This window comes from Ascaphus truei, chromosome 7 (assembly GCF_040206685.1).
Source record: "Ascaphus truei isolate aAscTru1 chromosome 7, aAscTru1.hap1, whole genome shotgun sequence".
NCBI classification, from domain to species: Eukaryota; Metazoa; Chordata; class Amphibia; order Anura; family Ascaphidae; genus Ascaphus; species Ascaphus truei.
In genome coordinates this window covers 44,702,652-44,714,277 of record NC_134489.1, presented here as the reverse complement: position 1 = coordinate 44,714,277, position 11,626 = coordinate 44,702,652, and the positions used below count along the sequence as shown (strand labels likewise).

The window sequence follows — 11,626 nt, the reverse complement described above, 5'->3', positions numbered from 1 at the left end:
TGATGCCCCTGCTCTGGCTTTTGTGGCACTAACTTAATCCGTGCTCTGATTGGCCTGCAGCCCCTGACCCCTGTAAAAGGATAGCAACAACGGGCTATCCTTTTTGTATAAGGGGTGCTGCTGGTCAGAGAATTCAGAGAGCATCTGAGATCAAGAGAGGCTAACAGAGACTGAGAGACACTCTGGGAAGGAGTGTGGAGATTCCACCAGAGGACCATCTGAGAGACATTCTGTGAAGGAGTTTGGATCTTGACAGTGACCAGCTGGAGATACGTCAGAGTCCCTGCGTGGGGAAGGGGGGAAACGACAGCGTCCCTGCGTCGGGAAGGGGGGGGAAACGACAGCGTCCTGCGTGGGGAAGGTGGGGGGAAACGACAGCGTCCCTGCGTGGGGAAGATGGGGGGGGAAACGACAGCGTCCCTGCGTGGGGAAGATGGTGGGAAACGACAGAGCCCCTTCGTGGGGAAGGGGGGGGGGGGGGGGAAAGCGACAGAGTCCCCTGCGTGGGGAAGGGGGGGGGGGAACGACAGAGTCCCTTCGTGGGGAGGGGGGAACCTACAGAGTCCCTGCGTGGGGAAGGGGAGAGAAATGACAGAGACCCTGCGTGGGGAGAGAGAGTACCAGCAAGACAGACCCCTGAGAAGTATAGTCACAACCCTTATAATCTGAGCTATGAATAGAAAGTCGCCTTCTGTTGGCAGCGTCCTGACTTGTATCATCTCTCACACACAATGGGACACGGTTCCCTGTTCTGTTTCAGTTTAATTTAGTTCAATACAAATAGGGAAATTGTAGTTCGTCTCCAACAGGCGAGATTATTCTGTCTCAGCTTGTGCATTAAAACTGCCCGAGATATGGGGCAGATTCTGCGATCCGCTTAGTCAGTAACAGCCATATACTTCGCAAACGCCAGCCCGATAACACCGCTGAGATACTATTTCCCTCCCCCTCATGCAAAATCAGACAAGAGATTAAGTCAAAATCTGGTCCTCTGAACAATGTCAGATTTAAACCCCTTCACTGCACAGAGCAACCTAGTGCAGGCCTCACAGGCACAAAGGGGTTAATCTCCAAGCAGTGAGAATTATTGATGCCTCAGCCAGGATCTGAGGAGGGAAGGGGGGGAGGGGGGGGGGGGGGGGAAGAGGAGGAGAGATGGTTCTACCCCAGAACAGAGCCTGTCTCTTTAAAACAAAGTCCACATCCCAGCTGCCGCAGGGGGACGTGCGGCCTCCTCATTTCTGCCTCTTGTAGATTTTGCGGGCCAGTCCCATGAAGATGTCCTTGGACAGGTTGTTTGCATGCTGGGAGATGAGCTGCTGCAGGTGCCGGAAGCTGCTCTCCTCGTGTTCTCTGTATACAGACGACAGATCCAGTTCCTCATACAGCTGCCTCACTCTCTCAACCTTCTCCACATCAGGCTGCCCGTAGTTTTCCTGGGAGGAGAGAGCTTGTCAGATGTCACATCACCACCCTGCTGTGATATATACTCTATATACCCCTAACAGTGATCTCACCCCACGCAGGGGCCAATCAGCTGAAAGTGCTCAGGAATGCAGCATCTTACCTCTAGGACCCTCCTTTGCTCAGGGGTGACCAGTCTCAGAGCCTCCACCACCAGCCAGCCACACTTGCTGTCCTGGATGTCGGTACCGATCTTGCCTGTTACACTTGGGTCCCCGTAACAGTCCAGATAATCGTCCTGCCAGGGGAGGGAGAAGTGTAAGCAGAACGATGAGGGAGGTGCTGGTCTTTGATGTGGGTATGGTAGTTACAGACCAGGTCACTTTATGTAACGTGTCACATGTCAGAAGTTACAGGGGATAACCTCCCCCCCCCACTCACGTCAATCACCTCTCAACCCCCCTCTGCCTTCCCAGGAAACCCACCTGGATCTGGAAGAACTCCCCCATCTCCAGTAGGATGGTCCTGGCATTGCTGTGCTCCTCATCACGGTCTATTCCAGCCTGAGGGGGGGGGGGGGGGGGGGGGGGGGGGGGGGGGGGGCGGATACAAAGAATCACGTGGAGATATCGGCAAGATTTCACTTTTTTCCATGTATTTTATTTGTGGAGAGGCGCGCGGCAGCGCAGCGTTTGGCGTGTACACACACACACACACACACACCATTAATCAGGGGTTGGTCACGCGTGGCGCGGCAGAACTCACCATGTACATGGCAGCAGCAACAGGCAGATAGAAGGAGTAATACGCGGTCTTGTACTTCACAATGGCTTTATACCTGCAAGACAAGGACCAGGGTCACGTGCGCAGGACTCTGGGATTGGACTTCTGTATCGTCTAATAAGGCTAGGTCCCCAGTGCAGCCGGCGGTGCGTGCCCCTCACCAGCCCCTCACCGCCTCCCTAGCTGTCCCCAGTCCCTCCTCACTCCCTGGCTCACTGCGACGCGTCAGCCAGCAGGGGCTACAACAGGATTGTGTTCCTGTGCGGCGATGCGTCACATGGTGTACCAGGGAGCCAATCAGAGAGGCGGTTTGCTCCTGCTCCTGCCCCTCCCATCGCCGTCCACTTTGAACCCTCCTCTTCAGCTTCTTGAGCCCGGTGATCTCTGATGCAGCGGCTTTTCCAGGCCCCTCGTGCAGCATTTTCAGGTTTTTCATTTCGCGGAGGGGGGAAGCGAGCGGGTGGGGGACTTTACTCTTTTTTTTAACAAAAGCCGTCATGGCCCGGCCCCCGTTTTGGCCACGCCCCCCCGCGCCTGAGAACTCTGCCTGCAGACCACGGTCTAGTGCTGTGCACTTGCCCTTAGCAGGACCTTAGCCTAAGGCTAGCGCCATATGCAACGCTCGTGCTAAGAGAGCACTCGCGCTATGAGAGAGCGCGCGCTATGAGAGAGCGCGCGCTATGAGAGAGCGCGCGCTATGAGAGAGCGCGCGCTATGAGAGAGAGAGTGCGCTATGAGAGAGAGAGTGCGCTATGAGAGAGAGAGTGCGCTATGAGAGAGAGAGAGCGAGCGCCTACCCACACACTTCTATACCTTTTCATTTTGGTGCCTGTGGGACAGGGATCATTCTGCTTGCAAAGCTCAGAGTGCACGGTCAGTGCTATATAATACAATCCTATAATGCTTGTGCTTCCTGTGAGAGGGGCGCAGGGTCCAGATTGGAAAGGGACTCACCTCTGTTCTGTGTACCGGTTTAAATCTACTTTCCCTGGCTGAGCCGTGATCAGATCTAGCGTCTGCCCCAGCTCTGTTTGATAGGAGGTCTGCAACACAAAGGGGGGAGCGAGAGGGGAGAAGAATGAGCAACAGAGGGGAGAGAATGAGCAACAGAGGGGAGAGAATGAGAAACATAGGGGAGATCTGGGGAACCCCCCCCCCATATCCACCTCCCAGTACTGTTATACCAGCCCCCCCGCCCCATATCCACCTCCCAGTACTGTTACACCAGCCCCCCCCCCATGTTACACCAGCCCCCCCCCATATCCACCTCCCAGTACTGTAACACCAGCCCCCACCCATATCCACCTCCCAGTACTGTTACACCAGCCCCCCCATATGTTACACCAGCCCCCCCCCATATCCACCTCTCAGTACTGTTACACCAGACCCCCATATCCACCTCCCAGTACTGTTTACACCAGCCCCCCCATATCCACCTCCCAGTACTGTTACACTAGCCCCCCCCATATCCCACCTCCCAGAACTGTTACACCAGCCCCCCCCATATGTTACACCAGCCCCCCCCCCCAGTACTGTTACACCAGCCCCCCCCACATATCCACCTCCCAGTACTGTTACACCAGCCCCGCCCCCCCATATCCACCTCCAGTACTGTTACACCAGCCCCGCCCCCCCATATCCACCACCCAAGTACTGTTACACCAGCCCCCCCCATATCCACCTCCCAGTACTGTTACACCAGCCCCCCCCCCATATCCACCCTCCCAGTACTGTTACACCAGCCCCCCACCATATCCACCTCCCAGTACTGTTACACCAGCCCCCCCCCATATCCCACCCTCCCAGTACTGTTACACCAGCCCCCCCCCCCCATATGTTACACCAGCCCCCCCCCATATCCACCTCCCAGTACTGTTACACCAGCCCCCCCCATATCCACCTCCCAGTACTGTTACACCAGCCCCCCCACCATATCCACCTCCCAGTACTGTTACACCAGCCCCCCCCCATATCCACCTCCCAATACTGTTACACCAGCCCCCCCCCATATCCACCTCCCAGTACTGTTACACCAGCCCCCCCCCATGTCCACCTCCCAGTACTGTTACACCTGCCCCCCCCCCCCATATCCACCTCCCAGTACTGTTACACCAGCCCCACCCCCCATATCCACCTCCCAGTACTGTTACACCAGCCCCCCCCTCCATATCCACCTCCCAGTACTGTTACTCCAGCCCCCCCTCCATATCCACCTCCCAGTACTGTTTACACCAGCCCCCCCCTCCATATCCACCTACCAGTACTGTTACACCAGCCCCCCCCCCCCCCCCATATCCACCTCCCAGTACTGTTACACCAGCCCCCCCCCCCAATATGTTACACCAGCCCCACATCCCCCCAGTATACCAGGGCCGGGTGGTAATTATAACAGTGGACACATGAGGTTGGTGTTATGACATAACAAGAAGCAGCAGGAAATTGACGTGATGCATTGTGGGATTTCAGTGCCGTTTTATCTCCCCCGCCCCCCGAATTACAATGCTATGAGAAGTGAGATAACAGGGGGGGCCACAACAGGGGGGGCCACAACAGGGGGGCCACAACAGGGGGGCCACAACAGGGGGGGGGCACAACAGGGGGGGCCACTACCTGACGCACAAATCAGTGATGAGGGCAGCAGTGGTCCAGCTGGATCGTAACAGCCTTTGAAGTGGGGAAAAGTCCCCTGTACAGCGCTGTGTATACTGGTCCTCACCTCCAGGAAGAGCTCGAGCAGGTTCAGGTAATAGTTCTGTCTCGCGGCAATACTTTTTCAGCACACGGTATATAGAGGCCTCCAGCAGAAAGGCGTCATTCACAGCGTCCAATCCAACGCCGTCCTGTGAAACAGAGACCGGGCATCAGTTACTATAGAATTCTCCACCCTCCCCACGCCTCCAGTAACCTCCCCACGCCTCCAGTAACCTCCCCACGCCTCCAGTAACCTCCCCACGCCTCCAGTAACCTCCCCCACGCCTCCAGTAACCTCCCCACGCCTCCAGTAACCTCCCCACGCCTCCAGTAACCTCCCCACGCCTCCAGTAACCTCCCCCGGGCCAGCCTTTGCCTCCCCCTCCCCACGCCACCAGTAACCTCCCCCCGGGCCAGCCTTTGCCTCCCCTCCAGTAACCTCCCCCGGGTCAGCCTCCCCTTCCACACGCCTCCAGTAACCTCCCCCTGGTCAGCCCTCCCCTTCCCCCGGGCCAGCCTCCCACGCCTCCAGTAACCTCCCCCGAGCCAGCCTCCCCCTCCAAACGCCTCCAGTAACCACTTCCCTCCCCACACCTCCTGTAACCTCTCCCGGGCCAGCCTCCCCATCCCCACGCCTCCTGTAACCTCTCCCGGGCCAGCCTCTCCCTCCCCATGCCTCCTGTAACCTCTCCCGGGCCAGCCTCCCCCTCCCAACGCCTCAGTAACCTCCCCCTGGTCAGCCTCCCCTTCCCCCGGGCCAGCCTCCCCACGCCTCCAGTAACCTCCCCCAAGCCAGCCTCCCCCTCCAAACGCCTCCAGTAACCACTCCCTCCCCACGCCTCCTGTAACCTCTCCCGGGCCAGCCTCCCCATCCCCACGCCTCCTGTAACCTCTCCCGGGCCAGCCTCCCCATCCCCACGCCTCCTGTAACCTCTCCCGGGCCAGCCTCCCCCTCCCCACGCCTCCTGTAACCTCTCCCGGCCAGCCTCCCCCTCCCCACGCCTCCTGTAACCTCTCCGGGCCAGCCTCCCCATCCCACGCCTCCTGTAACCTCTCCCGGGCCAGCCTCCCCATCCCCACGCCTCCTGTAACCTCTCCCGGGCCAGCCTCCCCCTCCCCACGCCTCCTGTAACCTCTCCCGGGCCAGCCTCCCCCTCCCCCACGCCTCCTGTAACCTCTCCCGGGCCAGCCTCCCCATCCCCACGCCTCCTGTAACCTCCCCCGGGCCAGCCTCCCCATCCCCACGCCTCCTGTAACCTCTCCCGGGCCAGCCTCCCCCTCCCCACGTCTCCAGTAACCTCCCCTGAGCCAGCCTCCCCCTCCAAACGCCTCCAGTAACCACTCCCTCCCCACACCTCCTGTAACCTCTCCCTCCCCACACCTCCTGTAACCTCTCCCGGGCCAGCCTCCCCATCCCCACGCCTCCTGTAACCTCTCCCGGGCCAGCCTCTCCCTCCCCATGCCTCCTGTAACCTCTCCCGGGCCAGCCTCCCCCTCCCAACGCCTCCAGTAACCTCTCCCCGGGCCAGCCTCCCCCTCCCAACGCCTCCAGTAACCTCCCCTTGGTCAGCCTCCCCTTCCCCCGGGCCAGCCTCCCCACGCCTCCAGTAACCTCCCCCGGGCCAGCCTCCCCCTCCAAACGCCTCCAGTAACCACTCCCTCCCCACGCCTCCTGTAACCTCTCCCGGGCCAGCCTCCCCATCCCCACGCCTCCTGTAACCTCTCCCGGGCCAGCCTCCCCATCCCCACGCCTCCTGTAACCTCTCCCGGGCCAGCCTCCCCCTCCCCACGCCTCCTGTAACCTCTCCCGGGCCAGCTCCCCCTCCCCACGCCTCCTGTAACCTCTCCCGGGCCAGCCTCCCCATCCCCACGCCTCCTGTAACCTCTCCCGGGCCAGCCTCCCCATCCCCACGCCTCCTGTAACCTCTCCCGGGCCAGCCTCCCCCTCCCCACGCCTCCTGTAACCTCTCCCGGGCCAGCCTCCCCCTCCCCACGCCTCCTGTAACCTCTCCCGGGCCAGCCTCCCCCTCCCCACGCCTCCTGTAACCTCCCCCCGGGCCAGCCTCCCCATCCCCACGCCTCCTGTAACCTCCCCCGGGCCAGCCTCCCCATCCCCACGCCTCCTGTAACCTCTCCCGGGCCAGCCTCCCCCTCCCCACGCCTCCTGTAACCTCTCCCGGGCCAGCCTCCCCCCTCCCCACGCCTCCTGTAACCTCTCCCGGGCCAGCCTCCCCCTCCCCACGCCTCCTGTAACCTCCCCCGGGCCAGCCTCCCCATCCCCACGCCTCCTGTAACCTCCCCCGGGCCAGCCTCCCCATCCCCACGCCTCCTGTAACCTCTCCCGGGCCAGCCTCCCCATCCCCACGCCTCCTGTAACCTCTCCCGGCCAGCCTCCCCCTCCCCACGCCTCCAGTAACCTCCCCCGGTCAAGCCTCCCCCTCCCCATGCCTCCAGTAACCTCCCCCGGGCCAGCCTCCAGTAACCTCTCCCGGGCCAGCATGCCCCTCCCCACGCCTCCAGTAACCTCCCCCGGGCCAGCCTCCCCCTCCCCATGCCTCCAGTAACCTCCCCCGGGCCAGCCTCCAGTAACCCTCTCCCGGCCAGCCTCCCCCTCCCCACGCCTCCAGTAACCTCTCCCGGGCCAGCCTCTCCCTCCCCATGCTCCAGTAACCTCTCCGGGGCCAGACTCCCCCTCCCACGCCTCCAGTAACCTCCCCCGGGCAAGCCTCCCCCACCCCACACCTCCTGTAACCTCTCCCGGGCCAGCCTCCCCCACCCCACGCCTCCAGTAACCTCTCCCGGGCCAGCCTCCCCCCTCCCCATGCCTCCAGTAACCTCTCCCGGGCCAGCCTCCCCCTCCCCACGCCTCCAGTAACCTCCCCCCCGGTCACAGCCTCCTGTAACCTCTCCCGGGCCAGCCTCCCCCACCCCACGCCTCCAGTAACCTCTCCCGGGCCAGCCTCCCCATCCCCACGCCTCCAGTAACCTCCCCCCGGGCCAGCCTCCCCCTCCCCACGCCTCCTGTAACCTCTCCCGGGCCAGCCTCCCCATCCCCACGCCTCCAGTAATCTCTCCCGGGCCAGCCTCCCCCTCCCACGCCTCCTGTAACTTCTCCCGGGCCAGCCTCCCCCTCCCCACGCCTCCAGTAACTTCTCCCGGGCCAGCCTCCCCCTCCCCACGCCTCCAGTAACCTCTCCCGGGCCAGCCTCCCCATCCCCACGCCTCCAGTAACCTCTCCCGGGCCAGCCTCCCCTCCCCACGCCTCCAGTAACCTCTCCCGGGCCAGCCTCCCCATCCCCACGCCTCCTGTAACCTCTCCCGGGCCAGCCTCCCCATCCCCACGCCTCCAGTAACCTCTCTCCCAGGTCCAGCTCCCCATCCCCACGCCTCCTGTAACCTCTCCCGGGCCAGCCTCCCCATCCCCACGCCTCCAGTAACCTCTCCGGGCCTGCCTCCCCCTCCCCATGCCTCCAGTAAACTCTCCCGGGCCAGCCTCCCCCTCCCCACGCCTCCAGTAACCTGCCCCCGGGCCAGCCTCCCCCTCCCAACGCCTCCTGTAACCCTCTCCCGGGCCAGCCTCGCCCTCCCCACGCATCCAGTAACCACCCCCTCCCCACGCCTCCAGTAACCACCCCCCTCCCCACGCCTCCAGTAACCTCCCCCCAGGCCAGCCTCCCCACACCTCCAGTAACCTCCCCCCAGGCCAGCCTCCCCACACCTCCAGTAACCTCCCCCCAGGCCAGCCTCCCCACACCTCCAGTAACCTCCCCCCAGGCCAGCCTCCCCACACCTCCAGTAACCTCCCCCCAGGCCAGCCTCCCCACACCTCCAGTAACCTCCCCCCAGGCCAGGCTCCCCACACCTCAAGTAACCTCCCATGTGCCAGCCTCTAGCTGGCCCCATCTAGCCCTGAGGCCTGTGTGACAGGTTGGACCTGCCAGCAGGAGGTTAAAAGTTCTGACTGGTTCCTCTGTCCCACCTTCCGGTACCAACAGGACTGTCCGCTGGGCGGGTCACAGAGTTATCCATGATGTCGTCAGCCACTAGGAAGAAGGCTTGGAGCTGCAGAGGGGTGAGAGGCGGGGTGGAGAGGCGGGGTGAGGGGGGCACGGGTACGTACAGGACGCCTTGTAACATCAGTGAGCGTCACTTTGGGGCCGAGGGAACTTCTTCCCGAGAGAAGTAAAATGCGACACGCTCTGCGCCAACACGGCATACACCTACCAGCTCCACGCACCAGCCCACAGCTACTGCTCTGTCCAGGTTCCCATCGCTCTGAAGCTCAGATCCCACCAGCTCCCGGTACAGCGGCCAGCACCGTCATACCACGGTTACACTTCCCTCCAGGGGTGTTATACTCCAGCACCTTCAGGGGCACAAGCAGCGCAGTCATATTCCAGGCTCTCCCTCCCCGCCATATGCATGCACGCTCCAGGACTCGGCCTCCCGCCATGGGCACATTCCAGTCCCTCTCTCCTCATCCCCCCCCCCCAGGTGTGTTCCAGGCCCTGGTCTCTTCTCCTCCTCCACCCCCCCAATGCACCCACCCCAGGCTTCTAGCCTCTATGTTCCCCCACCCATGTGCAGGTTCCAGACTGTTACAACCTCCCCAAGTGCAGGTTCTAAACTCCGCTGGTCTGCCCCCATGTGCAAATTCTAAACTCTCATGCAGTCTGTGCCTCCCTTCTTTTTTCAGCTTTAATGCTCTTCCTCCCCATGTACAAAACACATACTGAGCCTCTGAACCCATCTCATCCCATGTGCAGTTTCCAGGCTCTGCCCCCACCCCTCCCCCACTGCGTCAGTTCCACAACCTGTATGTGTGCCTCTCTCCCCACTCCTTCCACTGTGTCAGTTCCAGGACCTGTATGTGTGCCTGTCTCTCCCCCCTCCTCCCACTGTGAGTCGGTTCCAGGACCTGTATGTGTGCCTGTCTCTCCCCCCCTCCTCCCACTGTGTGTCGGTTCCAGGACCTGTATGTGTGCCTGTCTCTCCCCCCTCCTCCCACTGTGAGTCGGTTCCAGGACCTGTATGTGTGCCTGTCTCTCCCCACTCCTCCCACTGTGTGTCGGTTCCAGGACCTGTATGTGTGCCGGTCTCTCCCCACTCCTTCACTGTGAATCGGTTCCAGGACCTGTATGTGTGCCTGTCTCTCCCCCCTCCTCCCACTGTGTGTCGGTTCCAGGACCTGTATGTGTGCCTGTCTCTCCCCACTCCTCCCACTGTGTCGGTTCCAGGACCTGTATGTGTGCCTGTCTCTCCCCCCTCCCCCCACTGTGTGTCGATTCCAGGACCTGTATGTGTGCCTGTCTCTCCCAACTCCTCCCACTGTGTCGGTTCCAGGACCTGTATGTGTGCTGTCTCTCCCCCCCTCCTCCACTGTTGTCGGTTCCAGGACCTGTATGTGTGCCTGTCTCTCCCCCTCCTCCCACTGTGTGTCGGTTCCAGGACCTGTATGAGAGCCTGTCTCCTCTCCACCCACCCCTTGAACTGTGTGCAGGTTCCAGGCTCTGTCGTATCCCCTGCACCTCCCATGCAAGTTCTAGGCTCTGGCATCATCCCCACGCTGTATGCAGGTTCCGAGCTATGCCCCCTGCGGTGCGTAGGATCCATGCTCTGCCACGCTCCCCCATGCAGGTTCCAGGCCCCGCCACGCACACCTCTCCTCCCCCCCAGCCCCCAATGCAGGTTCCATGCTCAGTCCCTACCTCTTTTAGGGCGTTTGATTGCATCTCCCACTTCTGGATGTGCCCATTCCCCTGCTGTCAGATCTTGCACAATACGCTCAAAGAAGCCAGCAAATTCCTTGCGCTCGTCGGAGGCCTGAGAAGTCTGCGCTGAACTCATCATCACCTGAGGCAGAGGAGCATTATATACCAAGAGAGCAGCGGCAGACTACTCGCACGAATGTCGTGTCTCGGTGCACGATGTAAAAACAGAAGAAACAAGGCAGCCACAGGTCTAAAACAGGGCGGAAAAGTTTAATGGAAAAAAGACGCCAACTGCCGGGCGATCACAAACTTCATCAGAAGAAACGTTTATTTTGCATTAAAGATCTTTTGACTTAGTTCTAACAGTTTTTTTCCAGACCCGCCCGTGTATCCGCACACCACGTGGCATCCCGCCACTGTACCCCACCACCACGTGGCATCCCGCCCCTGTACCCACACACGGTGGGCGACCCGGCCCATGTACCCCCTACACGGCAGCCTGCCCGGGTAACCCCCACTTGTAATGAGCGCACAATTTTGTCTTTGCCGTTTATAAAAAGGTCATTGCACCGAACACAAACATCCTAGGGAAAAACAGAGTGCAACACACACAAAATAGTGACAAAGGGACCTTCGTCAGGTACACTCTCAGGACACCCAATGGAGAGACACAGACACACACCTAAAACTAAGCAGAGGGGTGAGGAAATGTGCCTCTCCCCTGAGAATGCGAGGGACGAACAGACAATGGAAGGGGGGGTTAGGACAGAGAATGGAAGGGGGGGGGGGTAGGACAGAGAATGGAAGGGGGGGGAGGGTAGGACAGAGAATGGAAGGGGGGGGAGGTAGGACAGAGAATGGAAGGGGGGGGGAGGGTAGGACAGAGAATGGAAGGGGGGGGGAGGGTAGGACAGAGAATGGAAGGAGGGGGAGGGTAGGACAGAGAATGGAAGGGGGGGGAGGTAGGACAGAGAATGGAAGGGGGGGAGGGTAGGACAGAGAATGGAAGGGGGGGAGGGTAGGACAGAGAATGGAAG

General features: G+C 61.1%; 1 protein-coding gene across 1 annotated transcript in view; it reads right to left on the bottom strand.

Annotated features, from left to right (window-relative positions):
* Positions 1-742: 742 nt before the first annotated feature.
* FDPS (farnesyl diphosphate synthase) overlaps positions 743-11,626 on the bottom strand; it is an 11,767-nt gene continuing 883 nt past the window's right edge. Inside the window, 12 exon segments of the mRNA XM_075608136.1 lie at positions 743-1,436; positions 1,568-1,702; positions 1,890-1,967; positions 2,170-2,242; positions 3,142-3,230; positions 4,904-4,942; positions 4,944-5,027; positions 8,858-8,884; positions 8,887-8,940; positions 9,103-9,183; positions 9,185-9,248; positions 10,592-10,731. Of these exon segments, the coding sequence (XP_075464251.1) occupies positions 1,236-1,436; positions 1,568-1,702; positions 1,890-1,967; positions 2,170-2,242; positions 3,142-3,230; positions 4,904-4,942; positions 4,944-5,027; positions 8,858-8,884; positions 8,887-8,940; positions 9,103-9,183; positions 9,185-9,248; positions 10,592-10,731 (1,065 nt within the window). The 3' untranslated portion in view covers positions 743-1,235.